Genomic DNA, 26,023 nt, shown 5'->3' with positions numbered 1-26,023 from the left:
TGTTTTGTCAAGGCATTGCCCTGAGGAATAAGTCAGTGAATGGCTGTCACTTACCTTGTTTAGCTCAAACTAGCGTAATGGGTGTACATGTTCTTTCTGTCTGCAAAGAATAGTGTCCTGTGTATTAATATATGTAGCTCCCAGTACATGCAAATGTGCCACACTATGAGCCCGACTGATGATCTTAAATTGGTTGTCAGCTGAACAAAATAAGTGACAGCCACTTGCTGACTCATTCCTCAGGGCAATGCCTTGACCAATTAGGGTTAAGCTGCCTGGTTTAAATTTCAAACAATACTTGGCAGTTAATTGTCAGTCACCATCGTTGGTGCATTCTCCATGGCACCGCCTTTGCCAATCAGAGTTCACTTGTCAATCAATCAGCACACTCATCTCATACAGTATAAATTGTTGTTTTCCCCTTATATTGGTATTCTTGTGAAGTGTCCTAATGAGTGCAAGACAAAAAGCTTCGACATATCTCATTTCAGCAATACTCAAGTTCTCTACTACCAAACGATTAACCTTCTATGACATGATTAACAGTAATTTGAATCAGCCAAATAGAAGATGCATGTTCTATGGATAAATCCTGCAGTCTCCCTGCAGTTTAGATGCTACTGTGCATCAGACCTTGTGATACCTATATTTATATTCAGAACACATTTGTACTGTGATAAATCCATTAAGTTTACAGTTAATTGCTGATGGCCCTTTGTTTGAAGGCAGCAAGTATCCTAGAAGCCTAAATATTTGTTTTTGATCAAAAAAGAAGGCAGCCTTTATCCCTGCTATGACTATCAGCTTTATTGGCCTGGATTTTGCAATTGCAATGATGATGAAACGGTCAGTGTCCGCACATGTGCAATTAACCTGTGGAAATCTCCACAAACAGCAATCTTTTCAAAATCACTGAACTGACACACACATCCCCTTTTGCACTGTAATGTTGCTGTTAAACTTCCAAACCTGCACCATCTACCTCCTGGAAGGACAAGGGCAGCAAATGCATAGGAAGGTTGCCACCTACAAGTTCCCGCCCAAGATGCCCACTATCCTGACTTGGAGTAATGTCGTCATGCCTTCACTGTCATGGGTCAAAATTCTGGAACTCCCTCCCTAATAGCACTGTGGGAGTACGTAGTTCAAGAAGGTGGCTCACCACCACCTTTTCAAAGGTAATTAGCGATGGGCAATAAAAATGCTGGCCTAGCCAGTAACGCCCACGTCACGGGAAAGAACAAAAAAGCCCTTGAAAAGGTTATTTCTTGATAATAAGTTGCATCTAGGTTTTTAACAGTGTACTAAGGCATAAGTATTGCTGTACAACCATTGGTCCCATAAAACTATATTTATATTTCTGTAGGTGATTTTTTTCCCGTTATGATAATTCCATTGTTTTTAATATAAAATGTATAATTTTTAATGTTTGTTTATATTTCAACTTCTAATGTGTACGTCCCAATCTTTATTTCATATAAAATTTATTACAAGTGAAAGATGCTCATTACATTTCATTTACTGGTTTGCGATCTGTGAGAATTCTTCAATGTGATTGACTGCTTACTCTGCTTGATGACGTTTCACTGTTGTGGAATGCCTCAAGATCCTCTAGACTTGGTGGCCAGACTGAAATTAATATCAGGGGGGAAATTCTACGTCAAAGAGATCACTAGATCTTTCTCAGGTCCGGCAACAAACAACGGTTCTGTTTTCTGCAAAGTGTTCCTGGGTTTTTTTCAGCATTCCGTGCACCCCCCCCCCCCCCCCCCCCCCCCCCCCCCCCCCCCCGCCCCAAATCTCCTGTTCTTGTAATGTGTTGACATTCATTTCCCATTTCCTGTTGGCTGAATTTTGACAACTTATCTTCTTCCAAGTTTTTGCGCTCTTTGGCACCTTTATAATGGAACCGGTTGCTTCTCTTTTATATCACTTTGCAGCCTGAGTTGCAGGAGTTGGGTTTGCTGTTGGCTCAAGTGCCACATTTTGACTGCCAAATAATGTTGAGCTGGTAAACTGCATCTCTCATGCTGTATAGTATAATTGCCAAATCTTTTTTTCTAGGCGTAACCTTTGCCGTTTTAGCAGTGTTTTTTTGCCTTGCCATTTCACATAGATACCTGGGTAAGCTGATGAAATGATTGAACTCTTTTATTTATGTGTTCCTTGAATGAAATGGTGAGCCCATTGACTGACTTAGTCCCATTTGGACTGCCATAGCATGTAAAATGTATTGTTTTCTTACCTATGGCTCCCTGTTCTTATAAGATGATATGTCTATTTCGGAGCAATCAAACTAAATAATGAACTTGCATTTATGTAGACCCTTTCATGACTGCAGGCCATGAGGCCAGTAAACACCGTGATGGTGGCCTCAAAGATGGTGGTTGCCATTTATGCTTTTTGCCAACTCTGAAATGGTGTTTTGTAGACAGTTAAAAATTTTTGAAGTGTGATGATGATTATAGCGTAGATAAATTGACAGTCAATGTATGCATTGCCTGAAGAGGGAAAAGCAAGCAGTCAGCAAACACAGCGATGTCTAGGTCTCATTCCTGTTTTATGTTGAATTGCAGCTTGCCAGTTCAAAATACTGCAAATTTCAGCCCAAGTAAGGGTTCATATCCATAGAATAAATCTCTAGAGGCTTTTGGTTGCCTTTAAACGTACCAGCTATGTCATTACTGCCATTTAATGTTGCTATGTAATGACTGTACTATGCACTTCCTGAGCCTTTTGGACTCTAACACTAATTTTGTCCACTGCCGAGAGATTATAAATCATTTAATAATTTAAAGTGACAGGAGACCTTTTCACAATGTAAATGAGATCAGGGTTGCACCTTTTCTGAATTAAAAATTCATGAGCTATTTTATTAGTTGCAGTGCTCAGTAATTGGCTGAAAACCCTGCTATATTTCCAAATTGAATGCAGCAAATTTATCACAGAAGCTATCCTCTCTCTTCTCTCCCCTTTCTTGAGGCCATGGTACACAATTTGAAGAACAAAATAAATTAATTGTCTTTTGAAAATATGTCAGCATTCTGAGAGAGCTCCTTTCTGTTTAATTTTTTTTTAACTGCCAAAGAAAAGGAAGGGAAAAATAGCCAGTTTTCCCACTTCCATTAGCTATTCAGTAACCATTGCTGGTAGTTGGATCTCTTCACATTTACCATCGTCTATTAAATTTCCTGTGAACCATCTGTGTTCCGGTTGATGTAGTCCTAACACCTGAAGTCTCTCATCAAATCTAGTTCCCTTCCCTAGCATTATCCTGATGAATCTCCATTGAATTTTGTTTGCGGTTTTAAAAAGCTTTCTATAACCAAGTTCCCAAGACTACATTCAGCACTAAAACTGGGCAAACAAGTATTTTATATAAGTACATAATTAGAAAAAAATTCCATATTTATAAAACACATTGGTCTTATGCACTTGCACTCTCACTTACAGGAAATTATGCAGTTGAACTACTTCAGTGTCTTTCCATTATGTGTGCAGACCCACATTCCTCTTTTTTCTCCCAAAATCTTATCACTACATACTTAACCACGCTAAATTTCATCTACTACCTGTCTGCCCTTTCCTCCAGTCTACGTTTTCCTGAATTTTTAAATTGTCCTTCTCACTCTTTGGCAAACATCCTACTTTTGTGTCATCAACACATTTTGAGATTGTATTATATATCCAAGCCCAAACCATCGGTATATACTGAGAACAAAAGTGAACACAGCACTACCCCAGTATCTTGCAACCCTTGTGCAGTCAGAGTAACACCCTAACTCTTTGTTTCCAGTCGATCAATTAATTTCCTCTCCGTTTTACGACATTTCCTTTCACTGAGATTAAGCTCAGGAAAGCGTCAAACTTATTTGAAATAGATATCCTCTATTTCAACAAGGTTTGCAGCCAATAATATATAATACATAACAAAAACAGAATTACCTGGAAAAACTCAGCAGGTCTGACAGCATCGGCGGAGAAGAAAAGAGTTGACGTTTCGAGTCCTCATGACCCTTCGACAGAACTTGAGTTCGAGTCTAAGAAAGAGTTGAAATATAAGCTGGTTTAAGGTGTGGGGGTGGGGGGGGTGGGGGGCGGGGGGGGGGGGGGGGGGGGGGGGGAGTGGGGGGGGGGGGGGGGTGGGGGAGTGGGGGGAAGAGGTGGAGGGGGGGGGGGTTGGTTGTAGGGACAAACAAGCAGTGATAGAAGCAGATCATCAAAAGATGTCACCAACAATAGAACAAAAGAACACATAGGTGTTAAAGTTGGTGATATTATCTAAACTAATGTGCTAATTAAGAATGGATGGTAGGGCACTCAAGGTATAGCTCTAGTGGGGGTGGGGAGAGCATAAAAGATTTAAAAATATTTAAAAATAATGGAAATAGGTGGGAAAAGAAAAATCTATATAATTTATTGGAAAAAAACAAAAGGAAGGGGGAAACAGAATGGGGGTGGGGATGGAGGAGGGAGCTCAAGACCTAAAGTTGTTGAATTCAATATTCAGTCCAGAAGGCTGTAAAGTGCCTAGTCGGAAGATGAGGTGTTGTTCCTCCAGTTTGCGTTGGGCTGCACTGGAACAATGCAGCAAGCCAAGGACAGACATGTGGGCAAGAGAGCAGGGTGGAGTGTTAAAATGGCAAGCGACAGGGAGGTTTGGGTCATTCTTGCGGACAGACCGCAGGTGTTCTGCAAAGCGGTCACCCAGTTTACGTTTGGTCTCTCCAATGTAGAGGAGACCACATTGGGAGCAACGAATGCAGTAGACTAAGTTGGGGGAAATGCAAGTGAAATGCTGCTTCACTTGAAAGGAGTGTTTGGGCCCTTGGACGGTGAGGAGAGAGGAAGTGAAGGGGCAGGTGTTGCATCTTTTGCGTGGGCATGGGGTGGTGCCATAGGAGGGGGTTGAGGAGTAGGGGGTGATGGAGGAGTGGACCCGGGTGTCCTGGAGGGAGCTATCCCTATGGAATGCCGACAGTGGGGGTGAAGGGAAGATGTGTTTGGTGGTGGCATCATGCTGGAGTTGGCGGAAATGGCGGAGGATGATCCTTTGAATGCGGAAGCTGGTGGGGTGATTTATCATGTTTCTGGGAGGGAGGAGAAGGTGTGAGGACGGATGCACGGGAGATGGGCCGGACACGGTTGAGGGCCCTGTCAACGACCATGGGTGGAAAACCTCGGTTAAGGAAGAAGGAGGTAATGTCAGAGGAACTGTTTTTGAAGGTAGCATCATCGGAACAGATGCGACGGAGGCAAAAGCACTGAGAGAATGGAATGGAGTCCTTAAAGGAAGCGGGGTGTGAGGAGCTGTAGTCGAGGTAGCTGTGGGAGTCGGTGGGTTTGTAATGGATATTGGTGGACAGTCTATCACCAGAGATTGAGACAGAGAGGTCAAGGAAGGGAAGGGAAGTGTCAGAGATGGACCACGTGAAAATGATGGAGGGGTGGAGATTGGAAGCAAAATTAATAAATTTTTCCAAGTCCCGACGAGAGCATGAAGCAGCACCGAAGTAATCATCGATGTACTGGAGAAAGAGTTGTGGAAGGGGGCCGGAGTAGGACTGGAACAAGGAATGTCCACATACCCCATAAAGAGACAGGCATAGCTGGGGCCCATGCGGGTACCCATAGCCACACCTTTTATTTGGAGGAAGTGAGAGGAGTTGAAGGAGAAATTGTTCAGTGTGAGAACAAGTTCAGCCAGATGGAGGAGAGTAGTGGTGGATGAGGATTGTTCGGGCCTCTGTTCAAGGAAGAAGCTAAGGGCCCTCAGACCATCCTGGTGGGGGATGGAGGTGTAGAGGGATTGGACGTCCATGGTGAAGAGGAAGTGGTTGGGGCCAGGGAACTGGAAATTGTTGATGTGACGTAAGGTGTCAGAGGAATCACAGATGTAGGTGGGAAGGGACTGGACAAGGGGAGAGAGAAGGGAGTCAAGATAACGAGAAATGAGTTCTGCGGGGCAGGAGCAAGCTGAGACGATCGGTCTACCGGGGCAGTTCTGCTTGTGGATTTTGGGTAGGAGATAGAAGCGGGCCGTCCGAGGTTGGGTGACTATCAGGTTGGAAGCTGTGGGAGGAAGATCCCCAGAGGAGATGAGGTCAGTGACAGTCCTGGAAACAATGGCTTGATGTTCAGTGGTGGGGACATGGTCCAGGGAGAGGTAGGAGGAAGTGTCTGCGAGTTGACGCTCAGCCTCCGCGAGGTAGAGGTCAGTGCGCCAGACAACAACAGCACCACCCTTGTCAGTGGGTTTGATGACAATGTCAGGTTTGGACCTGAGAGAATGGAGTGCAGTAAGTTCAGAGAGAGACAGGTTAGAATGGGTGAGAGGAGCAGAGAAATTGAGACGACTAATGTCGCGCCGACAGTTCTCAATGAAAAGATCGAGAGAAGGTAAGAATCCAGAGGGAGGGGTCCAGGTGGAGGGAGAATATTGGAGGTGGGTGAAAGGATCCGTTGAACTGGGAGAGGACTCCTGCCCAAAGAAGTGAGCCCGGAGACAAAGACAGCGGAAGAAGAGTTCAGCATCATGCCGAGTCCGAAATTCATTGAGGTGAGGGCGTAAGGGTATGAAACTAAGTCCTTTGCTGAGCACTGAACATTCAGCATCGGAGAGGGGAAGGTCAGGGGGTATAGTGAATACACGGCTGGGGCTGGGATTGGAAGATGGGGTGGGGACGGAGGGACAGGCAGGGGTGGAGGGTCCTAGATGGGTGTTGGTGTCGATGAGTTGTTGGAGCTTGCGTTCCTTAGCACTTGAGAGAAAGAGAAAAAGTTTCTTGTTGAGGCGTCGGATGAGCCGAAGAATAAAATGAAACTGGGGGCACGCGTAGCTTTGAAAAAGGGTCCGGCGGTGCTGCTGGAGGGAGAGGTCGAGTGTGTTCATATGGCGGCGCATGGCACTGTGTGGATTTCAGAATGTGACGGGAACAGCAGTCCGAGAAACGTTGTATGTCCCGGAGATACCTGTAATCCTGGGTGGTTTCGAAACATGAGGGGTGGAATTTCAGTTGAAATCCACGTGGGGTAAGTCGGAGACGGAGACAGTCACTGAGAAAGGAGATATGGCTGTGAAAGCGGGTTTTAGTAAACACCTTGTCAAACACCAGGAGGGAAATGGAAAGCAATGAAGGTGAGCAAGGCAAAAGAGAGGTACGGAAATCTTGGCGCAGAGAAGAACAGAACTTCTTCAAGGAGGTAGGCATTTCTTGAAGAGTAGTGGCAGTCAATTACACACAGAGATAAAAACAAAAAAACTGCGGATGCTGGAAATCCAAAACAAAAACAGAATTACCTGGAAAAACTCAGCAGGTCTGGCAGCATCGGCGGAGAAGAAAAGAGTTGACGTTGCGAGTCCTCATGACCCTTCGACAGAACTTGAGTTTGAGTCCAAGAAAGAGTTGAAATATAAGCTGGTTTAAGGTGTGGGGGGTGGGGTGGGGGGGGGGGGGGTGGGGGAGGTGGCGGCGGAGAGAGAGAGAGAAGTGGAGGGGGTTGGTGTGGTTGTAGAGACAAACAAGCAGTGATAGAAGCAGATCATCAAAAGATGTCACCAACAATAGAACAAAAGAACACAAGGTGTTAAAGTTGGTGATATTATCTAAATGAATGTGCTGATTAAGAATGGATGGTAGGGCACTCAAGGTATAGCTCTAGTGGGGGTGGGGAGAGCATAAAAGATTTAAAAATATTTAAAAATAATGGAAATAGGTGGGAAAAGAAAAATCTATATAATTTATTGGAAAAAAACAAAAGGAAGGGGGAAACAGAAAGGGGGTGGGGATGGAGGAGGGAGCTCAAGACCTGAAGTTGTTGAATTCAATATTCAGTCTGGAAGGCTGTAAAGTGCCTACAAAATATATAATACATGATGATTAACACATGTCTGAAAAGTGGAAATCATTCCATAAGATAATGTTATTTCCACGTGTGCCACTTGCAGCTTAAAAATTACACTTTCGCACTTATCATTTGTGAAAGCTAGCTGTAACTGTAGCAACTCCCTTGTCAAACCAGAGCATCAAATGGGCAAACCCTGACTCCCTAGTTATGTTCGCTAATTCATTAAAAATTACAAGCTAAATAAAATAGAAATAAATGTACTCATGTCCTTAGAATCAGCATTCACAAATTTCCTGAGAGTGTCCGTTTTAACCAACTGACATGTAATAACATCACAAGTTATTGGTGCTACCCTTAAGTTCTGGGATGTCAGTACACCACTCTCTACAACTCCATTGTTGCGTACACTTTTTATTTGCTCCTAAATTTAACTATGCTGCATGATACCTCTACATCATTTGGACTTAAGGACCATTTAAGCTCAGGAAGCAATGGACAGAAAGAGACTGACATTCATTTCTCATTTCCTGTTGGCTGAATTTAGACAACTTATCTTCCAAGTTTTTGCGCTCTTTGGCACCTTTATAATGGAACCGGTTAAGGGGAAAGAAAAAGAACTGTGCTCCTCAGTCTTGAAAGGAGGTCAATGAAATAGGATAATTTTGGAGTTGAATAAAGAAAGGAGTTAGTCATTTGGTAGTTTAGAACTTGAGTATTGCTGAAAAAGGAGACATGCTATCAAAGCTTTTCGTCTTGCACTCATCAGGATTGCTTCCAAGAATTTTCCAACCGTAATGGGGGAACAACAATTTATACGGCATGAGAAGATGGTGCTGTTTGGTTGGTAAGTGGATTCTGGTAGAGGTGGTTCCATGGAGAATGCAACATTGGAACAGTTAACCGCCCGGCTTTGTTCAAATTCAAATCGGGCAGGTTGACTCTGGTCAAGGCATTGCCCCAGGGAATGAGCCAGGGATGACTCCAAGTTTTTGTTTAGTTGAAAAAGGCACAATGTGTGGACATGTTCCTTTTGTCTGTAAAGTATTGGTCCTTGTGTGTGAATATATGTGGCTTCTAGCATGCGTAAGCGAGTTACACTGTAAGCTTGACTGACCATCTTAAGTTGATTTTCAGTGTAATTCGGAGCACCATCAGGATTGTTTAGTGGATGTTGTCCAATCACAGAATCACATTTAATGTTGGACACTCTTTTGAGTTTTGCAAGCACAGGCTGTTTGGGCATGGTCAGTACTTTGCTAGCATGTCTCTTCTTTAGTACTGATGTAAAACAAAGGAAGGATAAACCGGTCTTTATATAGTACCTTTTGTATATTCAGCATGTCTCAAAGCAAATTACAGCAAATAAATTACTTTTAAAGTTTAATCACAGTTGTTGTACAGCCAAATGAAGCAGCCAATTTGTGCACAATAAGAAACCAAAAACAGAAATCAGCTGAGAATAACCTGATAATCTATTATTAATGTTGTTGGGTAACCTGATAATCTATTATTAATGTTGTTGGTTGAGGGATAAATATTGGTCAGGACTCTGAAGCTGCCTCTGCTCATTGCCACATAGTGCTTTGGGCCTTCTACATCCATTTGAGAAGGCAAACCTGCCCTCAGTTTTACATCTCATCTGTACATATCTTTATGACCATTTCATGTCTGAAGGAAACTTGTGTAACTCACTTATTTGCTTATGGAATATACATTGTTTCACGTGTATTTGCTGATAACTTCCTCTATTTACTCAGTGCTCTCCAAGTTTGGAACGCCATTTCGGCTATGGGTGCTCTATGTAAGAGATACCTTGCTGCTGGAATGTGCTAAGTTTTGAATTGCACTCTAAATCATATGACAAAAATAAAATTGACTTCAAATAAATTGTCAATGAGCATCTGACCTGAGCTGAAACCTGTCCACTAAACCTTGAGATATCACTTTATTTAACAGGCACAGATGGCTTATAAATCATTCATGACTGTTGTTTATGAGATATGACCTGACTTATATTGATGTTTAATATGATGGTTTCTATTTACAATTAACTCAATCAGAAAAGAATAATGTATATCACAATTGCATGTGAATTTTGTTTCCTTTGCAGTGATTTCATTTGATGATGAATTTTCCTTGTCATATGGTGTGTTGTTGACCTATTATGTAATGTTCAGGTAGAAATTCGTTCAGAGGCTACCATCTTGCCAGTCATTGCGCACTTCAACTTAGTTTACCCCTATGGAGGTTGAAATGGACAGTGATTGCCAAGCTTAGTTAGCAGCTGGAATTCAGCCCAACTATTCATTAGCCTGGAACTGCCAGTTTGCTGCACATTTCAGTCATTGAATCTTTCAGGAGAAAAAAATCAAAAACAGAATTACCTGGAAAAACTCAGCAGGTCTGGCAGCATCGGTGGAGAAGCAAAGAGTTGACGATTTGAGTCCTCATGACCCTTCAACAGAACTTGAGTTCGAGTAACTCAAGTTTACTCGACCTGCTGAGTTTTTCCAGGTAATTCTGTTTTTGTTTTGGATTTCCAGCATCCGCAGTTTTTTTGTTTTTATCTCTTTTGAGTCTTTCAGGAGGATGAGAAGCAATTTATTTCTCATCCAGGGGAGATTACTCCTGTGCACTCTGTTTATATTAAAAACTGGTTTACTGTTTTATTATGTTTATTGCACAAAAAGTCTTTCCCAAGGATTCCCCTGTGCATCCCACCATGCTGCAATATTGAATAAAATATTTTATGCAGCAAGTTATGATGATCTGGAATGTACTGTCTGAGTGGGTAGCAGAAACAGATTCAAGGGTAACTTTCAAATGGGAGTTGGGCATTTTTTTGAAAAGGAAAAATTTGCAGTGCTACACAGGGAGGTATGGAGGGGGAATACTTGGATAACTCTTTCAAAGAGCTGACACAGGCAGAATGGGCTGAATAACTGCCTCCTGTGCCAAAAGTTTCTATGTCCTTGTCTTTTATGGGGACATGAAGGGTGAGTGGGAACTGGCACTTCAAGATGAACATGGCTTGGTCAAGGTTGTGACCCGGGTCAAGAAGTCCAAAATTCAGATTCATTAACCATGAAGGATGATGATATATGCCCAAGTCAGAATGGTATGCAACTTGGAGGACCTGCTTTCCTGTCCTCCTATGTGGCAGAGTCACTGGTTTGAGAGTTGCTGCTGAAGGAGCCTCGACAGCTTGCTGAGCATCCTCTAAGTTGTATGCACTGCAGCCATGGTATGCCAGTGATGGAGGGATTGGATGAAGCTAATGGATGTTGTGCTAATCATGTTAACTACTTTGTCTGGGTGGCAATTATTTCTTTCTTCTTCTTTCTCCTTAGATTTAAACATGGAATTTAACCCCTCGGACCACCCTCGTGCGAGTACGATGTTCTTGAGCAAGTCTCAGACAGACGGTGAGTAGTCTTTAACTCATAAAGTAGTAGTTACTCCATTAGGGATAAGGTTGTTTAACTGAATTTTACCATACAATAATAAACAATAATGCTTATACTTACAAATACCATAATTATCTGTTTAGTTTAATCTTCAAACTTTCATTGGATCAACTTGAAGCTGTTTCTCTTTTTCTTGTTGCTACCCTCTCAACTGAAATAAAATACTCCTACATTACCAGAACTGCACAGAGGTAAGTCCACATGTGACTTGAGCACATCTTATATAGCACAATTGATGCATGAAGTTTGGAAAGACCATTTTCAATATTATGGGGTCTAATAGTCCCACTGCAGAGTTGACTTGCACTTCAGAGCAGTGCTCAGAGAATGCTGCATTGTAAGAGGTGCTGCCTTTTTTATGAAACATTAAATTGAGGCCTTACTCATCTGCCCACTTGAGTGAAAGTAAAAGCTCCCATGACAATATTTGAAGAAGAACTGGACTTTATCCTTTTATCCTGGTGTGGTGGACATCACTTGACCTCTAAATAATACCCCCAAATCAAATTCTCTGGTCATTCATTCATTTTGTTATTGTGTGAAAATTAGCTCCTACAGTTTCCTGCGTAACAAGTAATCACTCTTTAAAAATCAGTCCATTGTTTGCAACGTTTTTGGAGCGTCTGAGGAGGTGATAATGCACTATATCGATAGGAGGCCTTCTATTGTTGACAAATTACATGATTGTTGAGTTGTATTCTCAGGTAATTTTTATCTTTTAGACATGAAGATGCTTAATAATAATTCTGTTCCTCATCCATCAGTCACACTACTTAATTAAGATGACATTGTGTAATCAGCCAGGCCTCTCCTGAGTAATACGTTTGAATAATTCAAAAGAATAGGTGACTGACTGCAACGTACCTCGTGTCTGTGTTTCATAATAGGCAATTTGACGTTGATTAGACACCTAACAAATTGCAGCAGGAGTTTTTGAGGAGTGGCAAATAGTGTGTAGCTTTAGTTGGCTATCCTTGCAAAGATAGGTGTTTTATTGCATAGTGCCAAATTGTTACTATAAGCCTCAAAAGAGCTGACTAAAGCTTAAAGGCCAACAACGAACTTTGCTTCCACTAACAAATCTTTACCGGTGCTCTATTTATGATTAAGAGAGTGGATGACATTCAGCCTTGCGTAGGGTAAGCTTTCAAGGATTTATATTGCTCGTTTTGTTCTTGAATAATTACATAGCTGATGTTATTCTATCTAATAGAATAAATTGATTTTCCTTGTTTTCATCCACCCTCAGCCAGTTAGAGAAGTTATGATTTCCAAAAATGCTGGAAAGACAGTTTGGAGTTGTTCTTGCTGTGCCAGAAATGAGGGATCTACATGCAGAGACTTCTGCTTTTGGATTTATTAAAAGAATAATACAGCAATTCCTCACTAATTGTTGTACAGGTAGTTGCATTCCTGAAAAGTACAACTGTAAATGAAACACTCACTTTTCCAGAACCGCTTCATCCAATCCAGGGTCGCAGGGAGTCGGAGCCTATCCGAACAGGCATTGGGCACCAGGCAGGGTACACCCAGGATGGGATGCCAGTCCATCACAGGGCACACACTTACATGTGCACACACACAGACACACACACACACTGGGGAACAATTTAATTATAGCCAATCCAGCATGGCTTTGGACAATGGGAGGAAACCGGAGCACCCGTCATAAACCCACGCAGACACGGGGAGAACGTGCAAACTCCACATAGACAGACACCCGAGGTAAGGATCGAATCCCTGGAGCTTAGAGGCAGCAGCGCTAATAACTGCACCACCGCTCAACTTACATGAAACAACATTTAGCAAATCAAATTTTCCTTTTGTAAACAATGTAAAAGCTATAGTTAGATTCTGTACAAAGGACAAAGAAAAGTACAGCACAGGAATAGGCCCTATGCCGAACATATTGCCTGTCAAACTAAAACATTTTGCACTTCCGGGGTCCGTATCCCTCTATTCCCATCCTATTCATGTATTTGTCAAGCTGCCTCTTAACCACCACTATTGTACCTGCTTCCACCACCTCCTCTGGCAGCGAATTCCAGACACTCACTACCCTTTGCGTAAAAAAACTTGCCCCGCACATCTCCTCTAAAGTTTTCTCCTCTCACCTTAAATCTATGTCCCCTAGTAAGTGACTCTTCCACCCTGGGAAAAAGCTTCTGACTACCTACTCTGGCAATGCCACTCATAATTTTGTAAACTTTTATCAAGTTACCCCTCAATCTCCGTCGCTCTAGTGAGAACAATCCGAGTTTCTCCAACCTCTCCTCATAGCTAATAACCTCCAGACCAGGCAGCATCCTGGTAAACCTCCTCTGCACCCTCTCCAATGCCTCCATATCCTTCTGGTAATGTGGCGACCAGAATTGCATGCAATTTTCCAAGTGTGGCCTAACCAAGGTTCTATACAGCTGCAGCATGACTTCCCAGCTTTTATACTCAATACCCCTGCCAATGAAGGCAAGCATTCCATACGCCTTCCTGACTACCTTATCCACCTGCATTGCCACTTTCAGTGACCTGTGGACCTGTATACCCAAATTCCTCTGCCAGTCGATGCACTTAAGGGTTCTGCCATTTACTGTAGGATCTTTCTTGTCAAAAAAAATTGAAACATTATATCCAGTAAGATGAAGTACTGTACATTACTAAATTCTTATATTCATAAGTAAAATAACATTTATATTTATCTTAAAAGATTTATGCTAATCCTTTGTACTTATTTTCTGCTCACTACATCTCCAGCTCCCCAACCTTCCCAATTGCCAATCCTCCTGCTTGCCTTTCTTTTACATTCATTCACGGAATGTGGGCATCTCTGGCTGGGCCACATTTATTGCCCATCCCTTGAGAAGGTGGTGGTGAGCTGTCTTCTTGAACTGCTGCAGTCCATGTGGTGTAGGTACACCCACAGTGCTGTTAGGGAGGGAGTCCCAGGATTTTGACCAAGCGACAGTGAAGGAATGGTGATATATTTTCAAGTCAGGATGGTGAGTGACTTGGAGGGGAACTTCCAGATGGTGATGTTTCCATCTACATGCCACCCTTGTCCTTCTCGATGCTAGTGGTCGTGGATTTGGAAGGTGCTGCCCAAGGAGCTTTGGTGAATTTCTGCAGTGCATCTTGTAGATGGTACACACTGCTACGATTGTGAGTCAGTGGTGGAGGGAGTGAATGTTTGTGGAGGTGGTGCCAATCAAGGGGGCTGCTTTGTCCTGAACGGTTTCAAGCTTCTTGAGTGTTGTGGGAGCTGCACTCATCCAGGCAAGTGGGGAGTATTCCTTCCTGACAGGGCTTTGTCGATCAAAAACAGAATTACCTGGAAAAACTCAGCAGGTTTGGCAGCATCGGCAGAGAAGAAAAGAGTTGACGTTTCGAGTCCTCATGACCCTTCCACAGAACTGAGTGAATATAAGGAGAGGGGTGAAATATAAGCTGGTTTAAGGGAGGAGAGGAGTGGGGGGGTGGTGTGGTTGTAGGGACAAGCAAGCGGTGGGAGGATCAGGGAGGGAAGTGCTGAACAGGGAGGGTCGGAGAGCAGGAGAGGTAGCGAGGGGGAGGGTCAGGGAGTGGGGAAAACGGTGAGTGGGAGGGTCAGGGAGCGGTGCCAGGAACATGACACCAATCAGGTCACGAGGCCTGAGTGAAATAATACTAAAACGAAAATCTCGGTGCTAAGTGCAACTTAAAACAAGGACTTATTGTGGTCATAACACATGCAAAGGAATCCTTTGGCCATAGTGTGGAAATCAGTAGGTTTTCCCCAACTTTGTGACATAATGGTGATTATACCCTCAGCTTCAAGCCATTGCATGATTTACCTTCCATGACCTTTACCTTTTAATTTGTAACAACTTCCATTAGCTCAACATTCTAGAGGCTTGCTGTCTCGAAGACAGACAGCCACAGTCTTTTCTCAGAAGCTGCCTTTTTAACTGTATCTTGGAGAAAGGGAAAGGGCAACTAGGGGGGGGCCAGAACTACACTGAAAACAAATAATCTTTATGATCCCTGCCTGACCCATGCAGAGAAATTGTGGGGTAAAAACTAATTCAGCAGTTTTCTGTAGACACTAATATGAGAGCCAGACACTGCAGCAGGACAACGAATAGTGTCTACTGTTACATACTGTCCCTACAGCCTTAGGCTCAAATATTTTTGCCGATGATGTGAATTGATAACGTCACAGCTCAAATTCAAAACCTCAAGGAATGAGGGGGTGAGAAGCTGATTGGCATTCATTAACACTTTTCACATCATTACAGGGTACATTTGTAATGACAATGCTTTATTCTCTGTGGAGAGTTTAAAGGATAAACACAAAGTTCTAAAAATAAACCTGAGAAGGTTAAGGACAAGATGCCATTTTCAGGAAGTTAATAGGAGCGGTGCAACTTGAACAGCAACTGTTAAATATGCACATTTGATCACTTGTCTGCTCTTTGACTGAAGTTGCTGTATCATTTACCTGTAAGTAACAGCAAACAGTGTTGGCTTTGCCTTTGTTTAGACAATAGGTACTAGCCCACTACTTTTTCATCAGAACTGGAGTCCTAAGTACAAGGCTGAACCTAAGTGCAATCTCACTGATAGCTTCTCCAACATTGGTCACAATAGAAACAAATTCTCCTTAGAACTTTTTGAGAGAAGGTACCTACAGTAATTTCTGAATTTCAACATGCAATCTTGCAAATGCAAAATTCTAGCTAAGAGTTGGATTGAAATTTGCAGGCAGCATTTTTAAACACATTTCCAACTTTTGGAGTGGGTTTGGGCAGAGAAGTTAGGGCACTATGGATGTGAGTCACCCACGTCTGTTTCTTATAGGAGTATGGTAGGCAGAGTCAATGGACGGGATTTTCATTCCCTATCGCAATGCCAGGCTGAATTCTGGCTTGGGATCTTGGAACTGTCGAAAGGTTCCTGGGAGCAATTTTCAAAGAGGTGGCCAATGAAGAGGTCACCTCCTGGAACCCCATCCAAGTAAGGGTGGCAGGTGGGCTGTTGAGACTGGAGGGCCCATGGGAGGCCCTCCTGCACTGGAAGGTCAGCAACCCTATTGTCTGAGGTAAGACCTGCCAATGTAGGTAGGTGAAAGAGAGGGCACCTCGAGATGAAGGCACTTCTGAAGACTTTTTAAAATGTCGGATAAAAAGTGGCCCCAGCTGCCAGTCCACTATAGTGGAGGGGGAACCATTGGAAGCCGTTGTGGCTCCCTGTGCTATGCAGTTTTGCACCCCGCTCAGGAGGGAGGGAGTTAAAAAATTTGAATTTTTTGTTTTAAAAATCACATGCAACAAACCAACAGCCAGTAAAGATTGGAGCGCAATCAGAAGAGGAAGGCACAAGTGAAAGTGACCAAGTTCCAAAAACTAGCTCTAAATGCTTCTGGAGATTTCAGTGTCACTCAGATGGCCTGGGTTCCTGGTATAACAGAGCCCAGGCATTGCAAACCCTAATTATATCTTGATCATATTATGAGAAAAACTTTAATGAAAGCAGTAACGCAATAACCTTTTGATGGAAAGTATGTATTCCAGATGCCTCAATTCTCTACCCCGGCTGTTAGATTTTCATTCATACCAATTCTTTGGCAGTTGGGGGTGATATATTGAGGTAGAAAGCGACAAGATACAAGAAGACATGATAGATTTGCAGAATAGACATGTTGATCCTCTGGTTTGGTGGCATAGTGGAGTATATGCCAGGCCATGAGGTTACACATTGTGGTTGAATAAAATTCTGGTGCTGCTGATGACCCTCATGGATGCTCAGTTTTGAGTTGCTAGGTCTGTTCAAAATCTAGCACGGTGGTAGCACCATTAAACACAATGGAGGGTATCCTCAATGTGAAGACTAGACTTCGCCTCCACAAGGACTGTGCTGTGATCACTCCTACCAGTCCTGTCGCAGATGCATCTGCGACAGTAGATTTGTGAAAGTAAGGTTAAATAGGTTTTTCCCCGTTGTTGGTTCCGTCACCACCAGCTGCTAGACTGGGTCTGTGATAATGTCCTTTAGGGCCTGGCCAGCTTGGTCAATAGTGATGCCTCGGTCGATGCCGAGTGGTCTGTCCGGTTTCGTTCCTTTTTGACTTTCTAGCAGTTTGAACCAACCGAGCAGGATGATACACCTGAGCAGCTGCATTTCAGAGGGCATTTAAGAGTGAATCCCATTGCTGTGGGCCTGGAGCCCCGAAAGGGAATAGTAAACCAGATGGGTTCACTAATTCCAGATTTTTATTGAATTCAAATTCCACCATCTACCGTGGTGTGATTCGAACCTGGGTCCCCGGGACACTACCCTGGCTCTCTGGATTATTAGTCCAGTGACAATACCACTACGCTGCCACCTCCCCACATTTATCTGTGAGATGTGGGCACCACTGGCTAGGCCGACATTTATTGCCCGTCCCTATTTGCCTTTGAGAAGGTCATGGTGAGCTGCCTTCTTGAGCCATAGTAGTGGTGTTGGTACACCCACAGTGCTGCTGGGGAATGAGTTCCAGGATTTTGACCCAGCAACAGTGAAGGGACGATGAGAGTTTCAGGTCAGGATGGTGTGTAACTTGGAGGGGCACTTGCAAGTTGTGGTATTCTGCTTCATTTTTTTTTCCCTAGGTGGCAGAGGTCATGGGTTTGCAATGTGCTGTTGAAGGTACTTTGGCTAATTGCTGCAGTGCGTCTTGTAGATAGCCACGACGTACATGTGACGAGTGAGTGAATATTTAAGGTGGTGGATGGGTTCGCAATCAAGTGGGCTGCTTTTTCCTGGAAGGTGTCAACCTTCTTGAGTGTTGATGGAGGCAAGCTGGAAATACTCCTTCATGCTCCTCACCTGTGCTTTGAGGATGGTGATCAAACATTGGTAGTCAGGAGGTGAGATACTTGCTGCAAACTCCCAACCTCCCTACTCCTGCAGTCATAGTATTTATATGGTTGGTCTGGTTGAATTTCTGGTTAGCGGTGACTTCCCAGGATGTTGATAGCAGGGGATCAATGATGGTAATACTGTTGAATGTCAAGGAGAGGTAGTTAGATCCTCTCTTGTTGGAAATGGTCATTACCTGGCACTTTGTGACCAAGATGTTTCAGGAATACAGGTACATAAATGACTAAAATAATCGAGCAAACCAAGCACTGGATTGAATTGAAAAGCAGAGAATTTATGTCAAGCTTGCTTTGAGCCGAGGTAATCTACACTTAAAAGTACTGTGAATAGTTCTGGTTTCCATGGTAAAAAATGTGTTTAAGAGGTCAGGAGTAGGTATAAAAAAGATTCACAAGAATGAAATCAGTACTGAGAAGATGTGCTTATCAGGAAAGGCTCAGTCGACTAGTGTCCTTTTTGAATTGGATAATTATCTGCAAAAAAAGGTGGCAGGCTGTGGGACTAGCTGAATAGCTCTTACAGAGAGCAGGCCTGGATGCAACAGGCTGAATGGTTTCCTTCTGTGCTGACCCATTCTCTGAATCTTTTCTCTAGAAAAGAGCAGGCTGAGGGTTGGGTTGACATGATGGAGGCCTTCAAGATTATCTAAATGTTGGCAGGGTAGAGGTAGAGAAAATGTTTCTAGTTGTGGGAGAGTTCCAAAGTAGAGGACACAAATATAAAATGGTCACTAATAAGTCCATTAGGGAATTCAGGATAAACTTCTTTACCCAGACTGGTTAGAATGTGGCATGCATTATCACCCAATAGTTTAGTTGAGGAGAATAGCAAGGATGCATTTACGAGGAAACTAGAAAAATGAGAAAGGAATAGAAAGTTACGCTGATTGTTACAACCAATTTTGACCAACTTTTCCACATATATGGTAAAAGATTCCCTCACATTTGCTTAGGCCATACCGGACTTGCATATCAATAGCAACGCTGTGCCCATGTGCTCATTTGACACTGCTAGCCTACTTACCAATGTTCCACTTAAGGAAGCCATAGATATTTGCGCTGAAGCACTATATCATGGCAATCTAGACCCGCCAGCATATTGTGAATCACTGTTCATTGAGCTCATGAACTTGACAACTCACGCAGTTGAGTTCAGCTTTAACAACACCGTGTATGCCCAAATAGATGGTGCTGCCATGGGATCCACTTTAGGCCCAGCTCTCACAGACATCTTTGTTGGGTTCCATGAGAAACATGTCTTCGATGGAATGACATCTAACGTCCTACCCCTTGCATATTTCCGATATGTGGATGATACATTCCTTACATTTAAATCTGCAGCTGCATGTCCTTACATATCTTAATAGGCTCCATCCTGCGCTCAAATTCACCTTTGAATTGGAGCAGTCAAATGAACTCCCCTTCCTTGACGTACTAGCTGGTAGATCTGCCAGAGCGTTTTCTACACAGACTACCACAAGCCTACCTTCATTGGTCAATATATGTGTTGGGATTCTTACAGTTCCACATGCTATAAGATTGGTCTTATCGGCAGCATTGTAAATAGGGCCTGATCCATTTGCTCACCACGCAAGCTTGATGCCAAAATATAGCGCATCAAAGGCATCCTGCGGGATAAGGGCTACCCTGATCAGATCATTTTGCGCTATATATCTCTCAATCTCATGAATGGGCATAAGGTCATCAATTTCAGCCCTGAAAAGTGCCCAGTTTACCTCTGATATCCCTGAAAGGGGAAGGTATCAAAAAATTGAGCAACGGGTGAAGCTAGCTATTTCATGCTGCTACTATGCAGTAGCAACACGAGTGGCATTCACCACTAACTAAATGCTGCCCTCAAGCCAAAAAGACGTCCTACCCATCACACAAATGAGTTATATGGTGTATGAACTTTAGTGCCAGTGTGATGCTAGGTACGTAGGCCGTACGTTCCAAAGACTGGCGGATTGTTTTAAACAGCATGTCCCTGCTGCTGTTTGCAACAGGCAAGGTACAGACCATACCCCAACCAGCCCGTGCTCGCAAAACTCAAAATACAGGGTGGGATTTTCTGCACCTGCTCGCCGTGGCGATCTTCCAGTCCCGCTGGAAGGCAGTGGACTTCTGGCTGGGGCACTGCCTTGCCCGTGGCATGTCCCACCCGCGACCGGGCCAGAAAATCTCCGCCATAGTGTCAACATTAGATATGATTCCATGACTGGACAACTTTTGCTAAATAATCCTCAGTGTGCTAAGAATTATGCTGGCAACCAGTTTAAGATTGCCAGTTGGACTCGCAGTGTGGTGCATTTGCATACACTGGAATCTACATATATTGATTCACAGGGCGCTGTTCTTTGCAGACAGAAAGAACATGTACACACATTGCACCTGTTTCAGCTAAACAAAATAAGTGACAGCCATTCATTGGCTCATTACTCAGGGCAATGCCATGACCAATCAGGGTCAAGCAGCCTGGTTTAATTTTCAAACAATGCTTGGCAGTTAACCGTCAAGCCACCATCGCTGGTGCATTCTCCATGGCAGCACCCCTACTGGTCAGCGTCCACTTGCCAACCAGTCAGCAGTCTCGTCACATACAGTATAAATTGTTCTTTTCCCCTCATTTGGTATTCTTGCGGTGTCCTGATGAGTGCAAGACATAAAGCTTCAACTTGTCTCTTTCTTTCTCAGCAATTCTCAAGCTCTGTACTACCAACTGACTGTTTATGCTGATAGGGTTATATCATGTGGGATGTGGCTCGTGTGGAGCATAAATGCCGGCACAAGACAGTTGGACCAAATTTATGTGATACAGAATGGAGTTCTATAAAATCTATAAATTAGGAAATATTTCAAACAAACACTAAATTGAAAGCAATCTGAGACAGGTAGTTAGTCTTATTTACCTTAGTCCTTTATGTCTTTACGGCCCCATAACAGTTGTTAACCCATGAGCCAAACTTTCAACTAATTTAATAGAGGTCAAAGCAGATGTAAACAAAGTATACCCAAGTTTATGATTTATAAATTCTTCAAGTATTGCATCATCATGACTAAGAAGGGGGAAGATTAGGGATGTAAAAAAAAAACTTGCTGCAATTTTTAAACATGTCATCAGTGCCTTTTCCAGCTAAAACTAAACTAAAATGCACTGTTCCAACCTTTTTCAAAAATCTGTACATAATTAGTCCAAGAGCTTCTGTGTAACTTGCTGATAAGAGATTTAAACTGAATTCCATTGTGTTGGAGAAACAGCTTTGAATTTATGGTTCTGCCAAATGCAGAACCACTTTACCCCAATTTTTTTATAGTTATGCAGAATGCATTAAAATATTTGCAAACGTGACTTTTGAGTTTATTCGATAGGGTAAGAATTAACAGGTGGAAATACAAAGTGTGCTGTTCCAAGTTTTTTCATTTAGAAAAGTGCAGTTTTTTATTTTTGATAAGACAGCTTAAAGAGCTTAAAATGCAGTGTTTATACAGTCTAAGCAACAGAAGATGAATAAACAGTTGGATCAACATTTGCAAAGCAGAGACTGGGAAACTGGAGTGATTTTTTTTTAATCGTTCACAGGATGTGAGCTTCGCTGGCTGGGCCAGCATTTGTTGCCCATCCCTAGTTACCCTTGAGAAGACGATGGTGAGCTGCCTTGTTGAACAACTTGTACAATGCACTTTGTGATTTATTCTTAATTGTTTTGTTATTTTATTTGGCTTTGATTAATGTAGGAAAACCTTTATTAAAATCAAATGCTTAAAATGGGATCGATCTTCTGAATGTGGCAAGCAATGGAATGTCATAAAAGAGCTGAAAAGTCAGAAACCTAAAAATGTTTCTTTCTGTCTAACCATCTTCTGAATAAAATAAATCGTCTAAGGTTTATGTTTGTTTTTGAGTTAGTATCAAGCATTTGCCAAAAAGCATCAAACTCTTAGCGATCCTGATTCATACACATCTTAGAACTGTTGGAAATGAATAAAAAGCTTCAGATTTAATAGGCTCCTTTTAAAGTCTATTTGTTCTTGACAAGGTGTCTAGGGATGAGGCTTCAGTTCTAGTACTCCCATGTCCTAAGATTGACTAAATGAGTCTGACCTTCACTACGTAGCTTGAATCCTCCTAGTTGTGTGGCTCAGCACTTCATCACGCAGTGCTGTCCCAACTGCACCTCTGCGAACATTGAGGAGGTTTTTAATGGCTTAATGGAAAGTACAGCTAAAAAAAAACAGTTTGGCTGCCACTCCCTGTAATTACTCTTGCAATGCTGTGCTTCACAGGAAGACTAGCCTGGCCCCAAGTGAGCAGTTTGAGTTTTTTTAACATTAGGATGGTGAAATACAATTACAGCTTTGCCTTTATGACAATAATAATTTGGTTTGATAATTAAGATAGTCACAGAAGAAGCATATTGCACACTAAAACATATTGGTTACCCGGAATTTGCTTCTTAAAGCATTTGATGCCAATATGCAGAGTAAAACTTGTAACAAACGCTGCTTTCCTAATTTCATAAAATCCTGCCTTTTCTTTGTAATTGCCCCACTTATCAATATGTACCATAATTTTCTCTCTCCACTGACAGTGAAAATGTTGAGTTTAATTATAAACTCAAAAATAAATGAATGGTCGACCTATATGCTTCATGAACTAAGCTCAGTGGTTTTGGTCCTAGGAGTAAACACAGATTGAATTTTATTACCTGGCTCAGCAGAAATGGTTTTAAAAGAAATAAGGTGAAATTTGAATATTGAAAATACAGTGCTTTACATGATGAGGGAATGCATCTGGCCTCGCGTGATAATTTCCTCTATTATAGGCACACTGTCTAAAAGCAAAAGTGTTTTGCAACTGAAAAGGGTTTATGCTATATTCGCTTCATAGGAAAAGGCATTTCGTTAACGATTCACATTAATATTCATATGCAGCGTGGATTCCAAGTCATATGCACCTGGCCAACTGACAACAGATGTACACACACTTGCATATCTGCAGTTGTTTAACTGTCATACTTGGTAACTTTGTTTTTTGTGACAGATCTGCTGTGTGTGGGGTTTGGGAAGATTTGGAGCACCAAAGCACATTTTTGAACTGTTGAGCCTGTCGGAAAAGCCCCCGATTGACTCTAGCTACATTTATATTGACCTACCTGGGGTATCACTGCCACAGAAGTGAACTATCAGCAGTAGCTGTGATGTAAACCAATACAGGCAAGGCTGAGAAGGTGGCTTGAGGTTTTTTCATTCCTTTCCTATTACTGCTTCTCCAGAGTAGCTCCTTTTGACTTCAGGAGTGAATTTATATGAAGGCTTCAACTCCAATATACGCATAAGACAGGTCCTGTTTTAAGACAGATTATGGGAGATGAGCTAAAGCAAGATGAGCTTGTGTAGGTTGCTGCTTGATTCTACCCTACCTCCTTTCATCAAGTATTTGCTCATTTGGCCTAATATCTCCTTATCTGGTTCGGTGTTGGGTTTTGTTTGATAATGCTCCTGCAAGGTGTCTTGGGATGTTTTACAATATTAATGGTGCCATATAAATGCAAGTAGTTGTTGTTGTTCTTTCAAAGTATATGTGTGTGTGTGTGTGTGTGTATGTGTGTTGGAACTTTGAGAACAGGGTCAGTATAGCAGCACCAGAAACTGAGGAATCTTTTTCCAACTTTCTCTCTGATCTAACGGATGTCCATATCTTACGTGACTAAACCTGGCCTAGTAAAAGGATGTATCAGAAATGTTTTGTAAAGACTGTAATACTCTCAGATGGATAAGGTAACATTTCCCAGTAATAACAGATATGAAAAGAACAAGCTCAGTTATTCTGCCTAAGAGAGCACAGCTTAACTTGTTTGTTGTGTAAAGGCATGCAAATGATGGGAAGCCATTACTGGTTATCATAGTGCTTTTAAAGGTCCCTTGGGTATTAGCAATTGAGTGTTGCTATGGAAAGATCATTAAATATCTAATGGATGGCTAATTTTTAAATATGCTTGGATGGACGGTGAGAGGATGTAGGAATAACAATATACTCTCCTGAAACAAGTAAGAAGTACTAAAAATGATCAAAGCTTTATAAAAGGCATATTGTCTGTGGAGCATTCAAAAGAAGAGTTGATATATCTAATTATATGTATGCTGAACTTCAGTTACTAATCTTAGCTAGCAACAGAGCATAGGCTGTATACTTTCACTTTGAGTCTCGTTTTCTGTTTTAACTAGATTGTTTTGAATGTCTGTGATAGAAGCTTCTTCATGGGTATCTACTTGCGCCATCATCAAACAGAAAGAATGTCTTACAGGGCAGGATGGTTGGCACAGTCTTTTTTCCCCATTTCCCTCGAGATGAAACACCACTCCTGCACAAAATCTCCATCTAGTGGTCAAGCTGAGAATTGGGGCAGAAGGAGCATTGGGAGAGAGAAAGTAGTGAGAACACAATTGCAGTTATACAAGATGGATTTGAAAAGACCAGTCTTACAGCATGGAGGAGAAAGATATGCAGTTATGCAGCTTTTAAAAATTTACAGGCCCTTCGGGAACTCGAAAGATAATCAAGTTTTAATACCTGTTGATTCTGTGTTAAACTTGGGAGCATTCAACAAACTCCTTTTTAAAGGAGACAGTGTATGTTTCAATCCACTCACTAAAGTTAGTGCAAAAGATTTGCAGTCGTTAATTTTTTTTAAAGCAGGTTAAATAAAACCTTGTTGATGAGTTCAAGTAATCTGAAGTGCATTAGTGGTGGTCACAGTTCAAGTCAAAGGGAATGGTTTCCTTCACATCTCAGTTTGGAGTAAGTATATTAGTGCAAGACAGCATTCTACTAGAGCATCCATGAGGTGGCTAGGAATGGGTGTGATAGAGTAAGTCAAAGACTGTGTTTTACCTCTCTGTTCTAATGATAAGCGTACAATCTGGCTTCTGCTGGTGGCAGCCCTGGAAGATTGTGAAGCTGGTGCTCACTTGTGTCCTTGCTGAGTGTGTAGGTTTGAAAGCTGAAGCAAGTAAAAATGTTAACACAGCATAGTTTGCTTTGAATAGAATTCCATCTCACTGAAAACTCCCTTGAGCCGTAAAACAACATCCTCGGGGAAAGTCCGTCACTTTTGGAGCGTAAGGGCTGAATTTCCGCTCCCATTTTGGGAGTGCAGAGTCAGGAAAATCCTCTCAAACCCCACTTGGGAGGAAGTGCCCCAAATGGTTGGCTTTTCATTCTGTGTGGGGATTGGTGGTGATGGGTGCTAACAGGAGTTGGGCCCACTTTCCCCCCCCCACCCCCCGGAAACAGCGCGGAGACAGCCACATGGGCTGCCGGGTGCTGAGGCGGCCAGGTTAAAAGGCCATGGTGCTCTGTCCCAGTTACAAGTAAACAAGAAAACAGTCTCTAGCCCTCGCACCTCACACCCCCTCATCCCCCCCATACACTCCCCAGGCCCCATCCATACAAACTCATGCCCCGCTATGGTCCTTCATACCTCTATGCCAGCCTGTAACCCTTTGCTCACCTCCATGGCCCTATATAGCTCTTATGCCAACTTAGTGCCAAAGCATGCCAATTCCACCCCACCCTTTACCCTTACACCCTCCATGCCGACTTACTCAGAATCCAACATGGCCAGACCTCAGGAGCATGAAATAAACTAAAATTCTGATTGTCTATCGATGACTTCACTATTTAAAAAAAATCTCATTCATAATAACTCATTCAGTACATTAAAATTCGTTCAAGTACTTAATCCCTTGATGCTGGCTTAGTAGTATTGTTATTGGACTAGTTAACCAGAGATCCAGGGTAATGCTCTAGTG

General features: G+C 42.5%; 1 protein-coding gene across 3 annotated transcripts in view; it reads left to right on the top strand.

The window, feature by feature from the left end:
* ccny (cyclin Y) overlaps window positions 1-26,023 on the top strand; it is a 266,160-nt gene that overhangs the window by 169,639 nt on the left and 70,498 nt on the right. For all 3 annotated transcript variants that reach the window (XM_041184299.1, XM_041184301.1, XM_041184300.1), the window contains exon 2: window positions 11,199-11,273. In XM_041184299.1, coding sequence (XP_041040233.1) covers window positions 11,199-11,273 — 75 coding nt within the window. The remainder of the gene's footprint in view (window positions 1-11,198; window positions 11,274-26,023) is intronic.

This window comes from Carcharodon carcharias, chromosome 3 (genome assembly GCF_017639515.1).
Source record: "Carcharodon carcharias isolate sCarCar2 chromosome 3, sCarCar2.pri, whole genome shotgun sequence".
NCBI lineage: Eukaryota > Metazoa > Chordata > Chondrichthyes > Lamniformes > Lamnidae > Carcharodon > Carcharodon carcharias.
Note: the sequence above shows the minus strand (reverse complement) of the source record. Positions and strands in the feature narration are given on the sequence as shown.